This window comes from Equus quagga, chromosome 2 (genome assembly GCF_021613505.1).
Source record: "Equus quagga isolate Etosha38 chromosome 2, UCLA_HA_Equagga_1.0, whole genome shotgun sequence".
In the NCBI taxonomy this organism is placed as follows: domain Eukaryota; kingdom Metazoa; phylum Chordata; class Mammalia; order Perissodactyla; family Equidae; genus Equus; species Equus quagga.
In genome coordinates, this window is record NC_060268.1 from 87,538,559 (window position 1) to 87,553,986 (window position 15,428).

At 47.8% G+C, this 15,428-nt stretch overlaps 1 protein-coding gene across 2 annotated transcripts in view; it reads right to left on the reverse strand.

Annotated features, from left to right (window-relative positions):
* Nucleotides 1–15,428, reverse strand: part of SLCO3A1 (solute carrier organic anion transporter family member 3A1) — a 288,798-nt gene that overhangs the window by 42,487 nt on the left and 230,883 nt on the right. For both annotated transcript variants that reach the window (XM_046650659.1, XM_046650651.1), the window contains exon 5: nucleotides 2,231–2,395. In XM_046650659.1, coding sequence (XP_046506615.1) covers nucleotides 2,231–2,395 — 165 coding nt within the window. The remainder of the gene's footprint in view (nucleotides 1–2,230; nucleotides 2,396–15,428) is intronic.

Sequence of the window (15,428 nt, forward strand, 5' to 3'; positions counted from 1 at the left end):
GTCCCCCATGCAAGTTGGCTTCCCCAAGGGTAACCATCATTGTGGCCTCTACCACCTCAATTCACTTTTCTTCTCTTTAACTCATATAAATATGTACTCTTTTGTGTCTGATGTCTTTCAGCTCTGTCAGATCCATCCACATGGAGGCATGTATCAAAGCTCTTTCCTTCTCACGCTGTGTCACAGTCCACTGTATGAACGTGCCATAATTTATTGACTTGTTCTACTCTTGACAGACACTTAGGAAGTTTCCAGTTTGAAGCTATTATGCATATGGCTGCTCTGGACACTCTTACATATGCATATCTCAATGAGTGGACTACACAGTCATTTCTGTTGGGTATACACCCAGTGTGGAACGGTTGGATCCCAGTGAAAGCATATGCTTAGCTTTAAGAGGCACTGCCAAAGAGTTTTCCAAAGTGCTGGTACCATTTCGCATTGCCACTGGCAGTGGAGGAGAGTTCCAGTTGCTCCGCATCCTCCCCAACACTTGGTACTAACAGTCAGGTGGATGTGGAGCAGCATCTCACTGTGGTTTTAATATGCATTTTCCTGATGACTCATGATGGGTTAGCACCTCTGCATTTGTTTATTGGCCAAAGTTGAAGAGAAGATCAGAAAACATTGCCTTGTCCACTCCTCTCAGAAGATGACCTGACTCTTACTTAATAGAAAGAATTCTATGGGGATGGACTCTCTTAAACGTCCAGCCAAAATTTGCACGTTCTCAGGGGCCACCCTCATGTCTTTCTCGTTCTCTGTGCTTTCAGAACAGAGGAGCTCTTCTGTCAAGGGCTATCCACCCACATTCTGCCTCCTTTCTGCAATCACCTTCTGCTGGCTCTCTTCTCTCTGCTTAGAAACTCACACAAGTCTTTCCTGTCACAACAGCAATTGTTTCCTAGCAACACCACCATCACCACTCCTCTCTGTCGACTCCAACACACACCGCCCACCACATCCTTTCTCCCCTCCTCCACTGCTAAGCTTCAGCAAAGTGTCCTGCAGTCACTGTCTATCCCTTCCCTCTCATGGGCGGCTCTCCACAGCACAGTATGGGCTCCCCTGCTGCCACCTCAGGGACACAGCCCTGACACAGGATGAAAGACATCCTGGTGATTAAAGCTAACAGACACTGAGCAAGCTGAGCGCTCACACTGCTGACCACTTCCTTCTTCTTGGAATGATCTCTTTCTTGACTCCGTGACCCGTAGATTTCTTCCCGGTGCTGTTTCTTAACCTTCTCTGCAGACTCTTCGCTCTTCTATGTCCTCAGGGTGAGTGTTTCATCTCTTCTACTTCTGCACATTCACACTAGGGAAATTCCACCCCCGTGTTCTCAACCACCATCCACATGCTGATGCAAACTAACCCAGATCTCCTTCTTGAGCCCTCAACCAAACACAGGACATCATGGAGATACACTCGCACAAGCATCTCATACTCAGCAAATTCAAATCTGGACTCATCATCTTCCTGACAGATCTGACTCTTTCCTGCCATTTCCAGGTTTCACAAATGGTCCCTCCAGCCATCCAAGCCACAAAACTGAGAGTCATTCCCGACTCCTTCCTCTCTCTCATCTGCTGAGGGACTATCTTCCTCCTAAGTGATGCTGCTTCTCACGAGAGCACATTGGTTTTCCTTAGCATGCCAACTCCAAAAAATGGGAGGCGGATATCTGTACTCTACTATTGAGAAGGACGGTAAGGCCCTGCTTGAGCGTGGGGAGGAGTGCCACGATCCACTGATTATGCCTGCCATGGGCATGGAGACCATAGGAGCAGACGGCTTCCAACCCCTATGTTTGCTGACTGTGTGTTTCATGCTGCCAAGAACATTCTTGCTTTTTTATGGGCATGACCAGAGCGTGCTCGCCTTTCAAGATCCACCTTGATTTCCCTCTCCCTTCATCCTATATTCCTCCATATTCTCCAGTTCACACCAATCTATTGATTTCCTGGCCTGTCACAATTCTTGCTACGTTCATGTTATATCTTAGCTCTTTATCATTGCATACTTTTAGCAATTAACCCAACTGGGCAAATCTTACCCCGAGAATATACTTTGAAATTCCTTCTACATATGGACCACACGCACACTGCTGCTGGAGGAACTGCACAGCCTGGGCCCTTTGGCAGGCCTCAGAAAATTCTTACAGTATTATATGCACGACATGCACGACAGCCTCCCTCCGCCCTCCCGGGGGACTGAGGAACAGACTCACCGAGCAGCTGGTTGGCAGAGGAGGTGGTGAGGTTAAACTGCTGCTCCAGGTACTTCCCCAAGAAGGCAGCGAAGCCAGCCACCACCGCAATCTCCATGCAGGCGGCCAGGATGATGCAGGTGAACACAGGGTTGGAGAGCAGGTGCTTGGTGACCTTCGGAATCACTGCAGGGAGAGAGCAGCAGAGGGCCAGGGTCACACACACTGCACTCCCAGGCCTCCTGCCCCCAAGGCCCCTTCTTCATCCACTTTCGCCCATCTCTGTAAACAGCATCTAGAGTCACCCGGTTGCCCAGGCCCAAACCTCCATCCTGTAAGTCACCCATAATAGTGAAAACTCCGGCTTCAAAACATATGCTGATATATTGCCAATTAAACTGACAACTACTAAAACAGAAGAGACTATACTACGCCTGTTCTTCCAGTTCACTGGAAACACTGAAATATTTTATAAGCAATCACCAGTTCTTTCTATCCAAAAAAAGGAGTTTGGGGTTTGTGTCTCAAAAGGGAAAATATAACTTAATTATATATCATAAATTATAAATGTATAATATTATATGAATACATCTAAGTAAATCTATCAATATACCTGTGATGAATATTTATAACTGCATATGCGTGTTAAGAAAATGTATTTAATCTTAACACTTTCAAGAAAGAAATGAAATTTTAATGCTCTCACATATACTGAATACAACCCTCCCACCCCCGACCTTCACAGCTACCCTCCCTGGGAAAAGCTTCCATGAGCTCTCACTTGGGGGACCGAAGCAATCCCACCAGGGTCTTGGTTTTCACTCATGATCTAATTATTCCCAACACAGTAGCCAGGAGGATCAGCTCAAGTCACTTTCCTGTTCAGAACTCCATGATGGCCAAGATTCATACCCCATTAGATGATGGCCATGGTCGGCCCCTCAGCAATCTGTTCACACTTCCTGCCACACCCCTCCTTCCCTCCAGGCCAGCCCTGCTGGCTCACACCATTTCTTGCCTGCACCCAGGTCCTCCCCACCCAGGTGTGTGCAGTGGGGGCTCTTCCCTCTACTGGAATGCTCTGCTCTCGGGTCTTTGCTGCACATGTTCCCTCTTCCTCAAGGGGTCTTTTCTCATCACCCAATCCAACCTAGAAGAAGCCGCCCACGCAGCCCTGGTGCTCAGGCTCAGATGTGAGTTGATGGTGGGCAAAAGCACTTTATGGTTTGTGAACCACTTTAAATACCACCAGAGCAGGAAACCAGATGTTGTTGAGGTCATGCATTTTGATCTTATTTTATTAGGTTCTTAAAGTACGTGGTTTCATAAACCACTAAGATATCCTTATACTGGTGCTTTTAAAAATGAGAGATTTGTTTTTTAAATCCTTTAAAAGCAATAACATTATTTGGCTGTTTCCAGCGGTGAGACCCTTGGTATGTGGTCTTTGACCAGATCTCCTCAATTGTGGTGTGATGAAGGATCCTGGCAGTATGCAAGAAGGTTCAGGGTGGTGGTGGGGGTACCAGGACAACCTCAGCAATTCAACATTTATGCCATTATTTTAATGACACTTCCAAAATATTTAACTAAAATCAAGCTGATATATCAATTGTGTGGTTTCATGGCTATCAGAGCTTAAGACAAGGCTAGGTTAAAACAAGTAGATTTATTCAAAGAGAAGTCTTATGTAAATAATGGTACAGGTAGTAAGCAGATAAGGCAAAAGTTTGTAAAAGTGGTGTGCAAATGATGAAAGTCAGGGGAACTCTGTTCTGCCATAATCATAATAACGTGGAATATTTGGCATGTGGGTTCTGTTTCCACCTGTGTAAACGGAGAATATAAATGGAGTCCTGGATGAAGCAAGTTATCATACTAAGTTTAGGAAAAACCGACAGTGCCCATGGTCACACGAAATAAACAGGTGAGCAGGGAGTCCAACGCTGCATTCCAAGGTGATGAGTTAGCCAGCTGTCCTGAAGAACAGAACTAATTATATGGGCTCAATCTCATCTCCTAGGAGACAAAACTTCTAAATGGCCCAACTAATTAAAATAAAATAATAATAGGAGATACGTAAGTTTTTAATAATGTTAACAGACAAGCTCAATAAATCAAAATGACAAAACAATGGATCAGGAACTGGCAGTTACACAAAACTTAAAATTTATCACTTCTGGGAAAGTTACCAAGTTTCCAGAATGAAAATTTATACAAAAGATAGGGACTTACAGGTCCTTTAACATAATAAAAGGAACTGGGTTATGGGAATGGACTGAGCCAGATGACTGGGGGCTCAGAATCACTGTGGGCTGAGCAAGCTGATCCTATGTCCCAACTGAGAAACAACCAGACAGTAAACAGAGCTGGTGGCCTCAGCTGTTCTGGGGTGATTTCTTATGAAATTACTAAAACCTTAGGAAGGCAACTCTTGGATCAAATAAATGCACACACACACATACACACAAACAAAAACTTTAAAAAGGATATGAATCAGAGTAAAGACAGTGAGGAAACAACTTTAAATCCATGGTATTCCCACATTTATATCCTGCTTTATTGCAACTGTATTCGCCTTTACACATGTGTTTTATTTTTTACAGGGTTCCAAACATTTAGGATAATCTGATTTTATTAGAAATGCTATTTCAAATAAATGTGTAGAAGCGGGTAGACAAAGTCTACATGAAACGTTGGGGAATTTTCCTTTCTTAAACCCACATTATCAAATATTGTACCAATATTCAGAGGAATGGTGACTGTGTAATGTTTAAAAACGTGGGCTGCTCAACAAATACAGATGAGGAATACATCGGGCACAGACAGAGGGTAATGAGGTAAGTGTCTTCATGTAGAAAGGCCCCTTGGATGTTAAGACTCTGTGATCATAAATGAATGAGTGAAGGCTGATTTGCTATAGTGTGTGGCACACTGTGATGGAGTAATGTACCTGTGACAAGGACTGGTTGATTATGTCACAAAACACCAAGCTTCACACTAAAGAGAGTGGTATGGATCACACTGGGTGACCACAGTGTCTCCTCGTAATGAATGAATTTGAAAATCCCCCACTATTTATGTTTTGGCAGATATTACATTGTTGCTCCATCACTGTGCTCTTTTGGAATTAAGATAGCTAAACTCTGGAAACACTGCCAACAATCAATAGGCAGGTTGGGGACATTCCAGGCCAATGATCCTCTGCCATACTTTCCTTGTGGGCCCCACTTCCTTTGTGAGAGCGCAGACTCTTCAGACTCGGGGACTTCAGGAGAAGGAAGCACACCGGCCACACTTGCTCACAAATAAAACAGCTGCTGAGCTGGCACCACCAACATCCTCCCATGAGGAGCTTTGGTCTCTGGCTCAGAAATGATGCCAATGAGGATCTGAGTTTGATCAAATTATGTATCTGGGCCTCGGTATCTCCCTGTCCTTGATCAAGGCCATCATGATTTGCTTGGGGATGTGGAGGATTCTTGCTCATCAAAGGCAGCTCCAGTCAATGGAATGTTTTCATACTTCAGCAAGCATTTAAATTATTCCAGAGATAATTCCACTTCAGTGGGAAGGACTCCTTGTCAAGATAGGAGCCTGCCTGCTTTTGTCTTAATATCTAATGATTAATTTTGCCTTGAATTAGATGTGAAAATCATTAAGTCTGAGGATCATGTGATTGAAGGCCCAGGGAAGCCTCTTTATTTGCACGAAGAACATTCTTTTTTCCTCTACCAAGCTGATTTGCCTCCAGAAAAGACAGCCTCCTTTTTTGTTCAGCTATTTTCCTCCCAGATTCTTCCTCCCTTCCAGGGTTTTCCTGCAATGACTTGGAGTGTTCTCAAAAGAAGAGTCCTTTTCAAAGGTTCAGCTTACTCTCCAAAGCCCCAGTTTCAAAAGGGGTATTAATGAGCTTGATCCTAGGGCTATCCCAGTGTTTCAAGCTTGTTCATTCAAATGGATTGTGAAGCTCATAAAATTCTAACTTTCTAAGGAGGCAGTAGTTAATGAGGTGGCCCAGAGAAACAGAAACTGGTGAACCAAGGCCACACCAGGCCACTGAACACCTACGGTCTCCCTTAGCCATTTACCTCCCACCTACTGATTTAGCCTCAGAGCTTGGCAGCTGGGGTGGGAGGCAGGCTGGCGCGCATCCTGCAGTTTCACCAGCTGGGGAAAACTTGTCACCTCTCACCGGGAGCACAGTGCTGTCACCGGCAGAACAGTACAAAGCTGGGATCAGCGGCAGGGGAGCGGCCTCTCGGGAAAACAAGTTTTCTACGGCTAGTCTTCAGAAGACATTCCTGTAGGATTGAGACCCTCTTGGGAACTGTGCGTCCTCCGGGAAGGAGGAAGGCAGGTTTGGAGAAGTTGTGAGGACTAATGCTAATGGATCATTTCCTACATGCCAACTCCTGCAATCCTTACAACAAAACTGTGATCTTGAGACTATTAAAATCCTCCATTTACAGATGGGGAAATTGATGCAGAGGGTGGTCCTATGGTTAGGGGAGAATGGCAGAAACTCAAACCCTGGCACCTGTTGCCACAGAGCACGCTCTAACCAGTGTGCTTTCTGGTCTGGGTTCTGAGAGGTGCTGCTCTTGGTCTGGGCACAGGCCACCTCTGGCAATCAAATGTGTGGCTTAAGTCTTAGAAATAATAATAATAAAACATTCCCTCTGGGGTTGAGGAAAGTCATCAGATCTGGCAGGCCTCAGGGACTTCGTCCATGTTTTTTGAAGGAGGAAGGAGAGAAATGAAAGAGAGAAAGGATTGGAGACATAGAGAGGAGAAACCCTGATCACAGAACAGGTTTTGTTGAATGAGGTTGCAAAAAATAATGACTAAGAACCTGGGCTAAGGAGCTGGGTCACTGGAGTTTGAATTCTGGCTTCAAGACTGAGTAGGTGTGTGACCAGAGCACACCACTCCATCCCGTGGATTGTCGCCAAGATGAAATGAGAGCCATGTATGTAAAGCAGGTCACCCAGTGCTTCTAGCACACAGGTAAGAGCTCGAGAAGCATCACAATAATTAACATAATGGAAGTAATCCTGGGCTACGTTAAGGAGACAGCCCTCAAGCTGTGAGGACATCGGGCTGGATGCAGGACTGCCTATGTGGAAGATGTGGTGAGTAGGCAAAATGGGAAAGAAACTGGGTGGGTGAGCGGAGCTGCTGGGAGCCACTTTCTGAGGAGATTCCCCTCTTGCAGAGGGCCATGCAGAAGGTCAGGGGATCAGGAGGTACAAATCCTTGTCCACTGCCTACCCTGGGAATTGGAGGTACCCTGGAAAGTGCTCACCATGGAGCTCCGTTACACTTCACTTTGACTCTCAGATATCTCTGCCCTTACTCTACTGAAATTGGCCTTGACTTTCTTTTTCTTTAATAATTTTTCTGTCAATACACCATGGTTAAAGTTCTCAAGAAGGGGAGCTGGAACCAGCGTATGGAACTGTTCAGTAATTGTGACAATGACAGCCAGTGCTTGCTGAGCAACCAGTGTCGGATGGGCAGCATGACAAGGGTTTCTCATTTAACTCTCACAACCATTACAACAGGGGGTGGTCTTATCACCTTCATTTTAGACACGAGGAAACCAAGGCTTCCTTGAGAAGCTGAAACCTCCCACCCCCCATATCGGAGTATAAAACTGAGAGGTGAAGGATGCTGGTTTAGAACTCAGGTCTGCCTGCACTCCAGAGCCCACCTCTAAATCGTCAGGTTTCTGGGTGGGGACTTGAATCGACAGAAGAGCGATTTTCTGAAAGGTGAGTGGTCATGAAGCACTTCCCAACACATGCGATGCAGGAGCCAAAGAGAACAGAGAGATGGAAGTGCTGGGTGAGCTAAGATAAACGAAAGTCTTCAAGTCACAAGCAAAAAACTGAAAGCAGGAGGAAGAGATAATGAAGACGTAGAAAAACAACATAATGGAGGCACAAGAGTGAATCCAGGGTCGAGTTAATCATAGAAAAAATGAATTCTCATGGCACAGCAGGCATGTTCAGCAGCCACCAAGCTGGTTCCCCTGTACCCTGTGTAGGCTGCGATCACCACACCAACGTCCCCCACCGGACCTTGGTCCTGGGCCCTCCTCGCTATCCCACTTGAGGAGCCACCTGAGAGCAGAGATGGAGCAGATCCATGTCTGGACATGGGCACTGTGCCCAGTAAGAGTAGATGCTTAATAAATGCAAGGTGGATTAAAGAATCCAATAAAGAAACAAATGAATGAATTGCGAAGTCTTAAAAGGTAGCTGTCATAGTCTCTTAAGAAACATTAACTGTAGAAACAGAGAGCAATTTATGATTGCACCATTAGTGATATTCCACAGGTTTATGGGCCACGATGGAAGTGGGAATAATTAGCTAATGTGGTCATTTCCATCGCTGCTTCTGGAGGCGCCCAAACCATTCCCTTGTCTCCTGTGGGAGGTGAGGCCTGCGGTGCCCAGAAGTCTTCTGGAAGCCAGCCCTACCATGCAATGGGCTTAGACCAGCTGCCTCGGGCTCCAGCTTTGAGCCCACTGTGACCTTGTCAGATGAGCCTGTCCCCCAAGCTGTCAGACAGCTCCACCTCAGGATGTCCAGGAGCCCAGAGAAGCTTCCTGGCACCCCCTCATTGCCAGCTTTGAGAGAAGGAGCTACAGGTTTCCATTTGCCCATCTTTGGTGAGGCAACAGGCAGAAGGCAGCACATCCCTTGTATAGAGAAGGTTGAGCTTTGAATAAGAAAACACGAAACCATCTGCACAGCAAACGAGCATCCTAGACTGAAACCCAAGGGTCAGATGGGTGTGGATGGGTCAGGACAACCTAGATTTAAATCATCAGCTCCTCACAGCTCCACCAAGAAAGCCCCGAGAGACAAGGAGTATTGCAGCTGCCCCTTAGCTGGTTTAAAGCAAGAACCAGGCGTCCACAGAGCTGTGAGCTGCAGCTCTAAACCGGTGTCATCCGGTCATTTCCCTCCCTCAGGAGTGTGAAGGCAGGAACAGGGGATCACCAGAGGGTTTCAGAGATGGAGACGGGAGCCTGCGAGGCAGCAAGTTAACATGAACAAAAGAGTCCTGTGTTCACATAAGTCTAAGCAATACGCAGTAAAACCAAGTCAGCCAGCTTCTCTTTGAGCCGGCCTTCTCAGCACCTTCAACACCACGCACCTCAGTGGTGGCAGGGCTGACCGCCTTTAGCATTCATAAAAATTCCAATGATGGGAGAATTTGTCTCTGGAAGCGTGAAAAGAGAAACAGTAACATTCAGAAAACAAAAAGTGAGGCAAAACATCCAAGTTGACATAAATGCCCATCTCTAAGCCTAGGCTTCTAATGTTGGGTTTACAGCAGACCTTTTCAGGGCCTTCAATATGCTAATGTCACCTTCAATATGCAGCATCAGCCTCCAAGAGGATCACGTCAGAGTGTCCCAAGCTTATTTTGTGAGTGGGTCCCCCCTATTTTATCTTATATACAACTTCCAGGGGAACAGGTCTGATGTGTTAGGCCCTGGTGGAGACCCCTCAAAGGGCACCCCCCTCCTGTGGAGTTCATTTTCAGCTGGCCTCCTTAGACTCACCTGGGGAGGTTTAAAGACATCTGGATGCCTGGATTACCTGCCCCTAACCCCAGACTCATAGAATCAGAATTTCTAGGGGTGGGGTGTGTTTTGAGGTACCCCACAGGTGATACTGACTCAAATCCTGGTTGGAAAACAATGGCTCATAGGATAAAGCCCAGACACTTCAGGAGGGCGAGGCGAAGGCCCTCAATAATTCATTCATAATTTTACAGAACACTTATTGGGCAGCCTCAGATACCGGGAACTCTGCTCGGTGCGGGAGCTGACACCAGCCTGTCTTCTATCTTGACCTTTGATCAATTCTATTTCCAAAACCAGATGCCTCTCTCCCATCTGCATCTTGGGCATTTCTGTCCCCTGCCTCTGCTCACACCTGCTCCCCAGCCCAGAAGCTCTTCCTTCTCCATCCACAGGGATCCTGCTCATCCTTCCAGATCGGGCCAAAATGCTGCCTTCTTCACGCACCTGTCTTCAAATCCTTCCCTGGTGGTACTTGCTACATCCCTTTGAACCTCTCATAATCCTCGCCACCTTCTATCCTGTATTCAAGCAACATTTCATAAGTGCCCCAAGTTAACATGAACAAAAGAGTCCTGTGTTCACATAAGTCTAAGCAATACGCAGTAAAACCAAGTCAGCCAGCTTCTCTTTGAGCCGGCCTTCTCAGCGCCTTCAATACGCAAATATAAATTATGAATCTCCCAGAGGGTCGTACAGTATACAGATGGCTTCCCAGCTTTTTTGGCCATGTAACGTCTCTTCTCAGTTGTTTTTCTTGTTGATCTGTCTTTCCCTGAGCATCTCAGAGGACTTGTGCTCCAAGGAACTCCCACTGGGAAATGCTGCCTTCTAGTTATTTCCTTCCTTCCTTCCTCCAAAACACTTATGGGGCGTCCACAGTGTGTCGGGCATTGTGCTAGGGGCCCTTGTCTGTGTTTACCTCAGGTGCTTTGCTGAAATAACTGGAGAAGAAAAGCCACGCTTGCTCACAGACATATCCCCCACCAGCTGTCCCCCGCACGTCCTCCATCAACACTGATAAGAATACAAGGAAGATGCTGACCCATCTGGTCCCTGAGGACCTATAAAAATGGCTCCTGTGACATGGCAGCATATGACCCACAGGCTGGTACAGATTCCAAGTCTTTAGAAGGGCAGATGGTTTCCTTGGCCAAGGAATCAAGAAAGAAGAAATTAATGGGAAACCCACATGAGATGGGAGAGAACACAACCCTGAAGACAAATCGCATGATAAAAACACTCAGCCATTCAGGCTGCAGAACAAGGACTCTCTGATCACCAGGTTCCTCACAATAACATTACGCTGAAAGGCACAGGCCCCTAATTAAGAAAAATGGAGCAGAAGCCGACTGCTGGCTGGCAGAGGATGGAGGCTTGGCAGAGATGTGGAAGCCAGAGGCGTGAGCTGGGTCCCGAGGCCAGGCCAACCCACATGGAGCCCCTGCTGAGCGGTGGGAGGCACAGTGGAGGGGCAAGTGTGTGCCCTGCCCAAGAAGCAAAACACCTGCCAGGCAGATGCACAAGTAAAGATATGCAGCCCAAAGTCACCAGTGCAAGCCAGCCTGAGCAACTGGGCTGGCAGACCCTCTGCGATTCAGCAGCCTGGGCACCAGGAGCAGACCCTCCCCACACAGGTGGGTCACCTGTGGACTAGTCGTGGCATTCAGCACAGGTGGCGCTCCCGCCAAGCCTGTGTCCGTGAACGGGTCAAACACGGGCCAAAACTCTGGGAGGGGGCTGGGGGCAAGGAGGGCTTTAAGGAAAGCAGCCAGTTGTGCTGGGCTTGGCAGTCATGTCCACTGACTCGCATGTCCCTCCATTTATCAAATAGGTCTTGAGCACCTGCTACGGAAGGGCAGGAGCAAAGATGCATGAAGCCCTTGCTCTTGTGGAGTGTATGGAGTAAGTGAATAATCACTCGTACAAAGCTGCCATTATGACTATGACAGAGACAGCAACGTGCCTTGGAGCAGGTGCCATCAGGAGGGCAGGAAATCATCCTTGGGGAAATGATGTGTGAGCTGATGCCTGAAGATGGGACCAGAACTCCAGTGGAGGGAACAGCAAAGCAATGGAGGAAATACAGAGGACTAACAGGAGGCTGGCGAGGCTGGGGTGGAGGGAACAGGGGGCAGTGGGCTGAGAAGAGGCTGGAGGAGCAGAACATCACAGGGATCTGTCCCTTTAAGCAGGTGGTGGCAACAGGATCAGGTGTGTTCCAAAATCATCATAGAGTGGATAACAGACCAGAGGGTTGTGAAAAAATCACAGTGTGGATAACAGACTGGAGGGGTCTGGGCAGACTGGAGTGCAGGAGGGACCAAGAGCAGGATGGAGACACCCCTAGGTGGTAAAACCAGCAGATCCCAGTGCTGTATGGCATTAGGGGGGCGGGTAGGGAGAAAGGTGAGGAGGGTGTCAACCCAGGCAGACTTCAACTCCCCTAAAAGGGTAGGTCCTCTCGAGTTTGGCTCTGTATTTTCTCTTTTGGAGAGGGAGCAAGTGGAGCAGAGAGTACGCTTCTCTGAAACGGGAAAGGCTTCGTTCATCTGCTCCAAGCTGGTTCCCTTTTTCTCCTCACTTGGTTCCTTAACAGTCAAGTAAATCCTTGTGGGAAACAGAGGAAAGGGCTCAGGATTGGGAGTCAAGAGATCCAGGTCTGGTCCCAGCTGCACCCTTCATGGCTGCGGGAACCTGGGGACATGGTTCAAGCCCCCCCAGAGTTCCATGTCCTGAGCGGTGGCACAGAGATTAGTAACAACACCCCCCTGAGCAGCCGGACTGTGAGGGCCCAGTGGGAGGCTGGTGCAAGTGCTCTGGAAGTCAGAAACCATCCTCCACGTTTTGGGAGTGGGTTTTAAGACTCTGAGCCTGAAGACCCACCCTCACCCTGCCAGCTGAGCCATCACCTGCTTACACTCGGTGCCGCTATCTATTCTGGGACAGCAAGAGGCCACTTGGCAGTCAGAGTGAAGTGCGCAGAGGCAAGTGTGCTCAGCTTTGCATCGCTCTGCTCTCCCAGTGATCAAAGGCAGGCCTCACCCTTCAGATTTTAAACCTTTGGTACAGTTCCACTTGTCCCAGCTAGAGAGCCCCTCAGAGGGTCGGCATGTGCCAACGCTTGCAAGAAGTCATCCTTCCCTCCCTTTCAGGCTGTCCCCTTGTCGAGAAGACCCATTGTTTAGGGTACATCTGTGCTGCGGCAGCTGGAGTTTCAGGACACTCTGATGAAAAGTGAGCGAGCACCTGCTGATGCCACTTTTTCTTTAACAGAGTCCGTTTATTGCCCAAAGATGCAGCCTAATGCTGTGGTTAAGAAGACAGGCACTGGGCCCTCCCCAGGTTCAAACGCCTGTCCTTACCATCTGTAAGCCTCATTTTCCTTATCTGTAAAATGGTACTGATGCCTCATGGGGCTGGGGGGGTTAAATGTGACAGTGCATGGAAAACAAACATTAGCTGCTATTGTGTGTGTGTGTTTGCGCACATGTGCATGCACGCTGGCAAGAAAGTGTCCATTTGTTTATGCATTCGATCAACCAACATCACCCATGTGCCAGGCCCTGTGCTATGCAGTGGGAATAAAGAGATGAACGAGAGCTTCGTCCTTGGAGAACCCACAAGCTTTAGGGCGGATGCAGACAAGCAGACAGGCCACCACGTAGTGGGGTAAACAAGTGTTGTGCACGGGCTATGTGGACGACAGAGGAATACAGCTAACCTAGCACTGGGCATATGGGGGCATGTGCGCCCAGGGGCTGTAGGGAGCGCTTCCTGGGAGGTGGGGGCCGAGTCCAGCCCAGAAGTGGAGCAAGGGAGGTAGAGCATTCTAGGCAGAAATAGCAGCAAAGAGGACAGTGCACGATGTGTTCCCGGAATCGTACAGAACGTGATGGGGAAGGTGCGCAGCCGTGTAGCTGCAGAAGGGACCCAGATCCTGACCATAAAGGCTTCTCTAGGGCACGTGACACTGGAGACAGTTTCCAAATGAAACACGAAGCTGTGGATGTGAGATTTAACACACGAGCTGATGATAATGCCGTCCATTTGTCTATAACAGCTCCTTGAACTCCTTCCTTTTACAAACCATTGGTCTAGCCTTTTGCAAACCATTATGCAAACTCTCAGCATCTAGATCCAGGCCACGTTAGGTGCAGTCCTGGCCCACATACGGCTGACGGGATAAGAAAAGGGAGGAGTGGACACAAGAGACAGCTGTGAGCAGGCCAGGTATGTCCTGAAAGATGAATCAGCAAAATGCCGTGAAGAACAAGATGAGGGAGGAGGGGCTTTAGAGCCAGGGTGTAAAGGAAAAGTTATTTTGGTGGCACAGAGATGCAAAAACTGTGTCTTGGATTTGCAGACTCCCACCTGGAGGAGACACTGGAGTTTGACAAACCCAAGCATTTGTTCGCCTGCTGCCTGCTTTGTAAATGGTTATGTGACAGTCACTACTGAATGGGGACTTCAGGGCTCCACAAGTAAGCAGTAACAGCTTTTCTGCACAGTATTGGAACAAAACTACAGACTTTCCATCTCTCCCCTTCTTGTAACAGTTGCAAACCCAATGGATGGCTGACTTTGTTGGAAATAGACCTTCAAAGGCTGCTTTTTCGGGAGAGTGCCATCAAAAGTGAACCACAGGCCTGAATTCTTACATCTCTGGAGCTCGGCTTCCTCATCTATAAACAGGAATAAGTAATAATACTGACCTCACGCAGCTGCGGTAAAGATCACACCAGACATCATTATGTTAAAGCCAAGGAAAGTTAAACAGCATGGCCAAGGCTGCATGATCAGGAAGTGGCTGAGCTGGATCTGAACCCAGGTGAGCAGCCTTACAGCTGTCCCAGGATCAGGGGAGGCTGTCTAGTCCCAGTGGGGAGGAGGATAGACTGGCTTCTCTTGGCACAATGCCAGCTCTTCTCAGGGGGCCTTTGCTATCTGTGGAGCATGGCAGGGGACACAGACTGATGCTCAAAGAGAAACTCACTTGCAAGCTCAAATGAAACAGACACGAAATTGCAACATATAGATTTTTAGAGCAATGTTAATTCCTCTGATAAGTGCAATGCTCAGCTTAACCATACCTGTTAATGTGTAGCACACAGCATGGAGACCACCAGGTCTCTCAGTCTTCATGCAAATTGGATGAAGAGTTTGGGAGCAGCAGGTAGCACCATGTGGTGCTTTTGGTGGAAATGTCCACGTGGCAAAAACATTTTCTCATGTGGAAAAATGAAGGACCGGGGTGGCTCCCTCTCCATGTGCCAGCACAAGTAAAATCTGTTTATTAGCACAATAGCTCACTTCACTGTATTCTGGCTCCTGGGGATTCTTCTAGACACACTGCCTTCCTTTCCTGCTGGGACATCCTTCAGGTCTATTAATGGACTATTGCTTCTGGGAATTGCTAATTCTAAATTAAAAATCATTAATTATCACCTCTCATAATTAACGGCCACAACGGGTGATCATATGGTCTCGCGAGTCTCAGGCCATCTACCCAACTGTGTCCTTGTCACTTGGCCAAAGCTTGTCCAACACTCACCCTGTCATTGCTTCGACCTTGCCTACTGCATGCCTGTCCACAACATGAGCTCCTGAATATA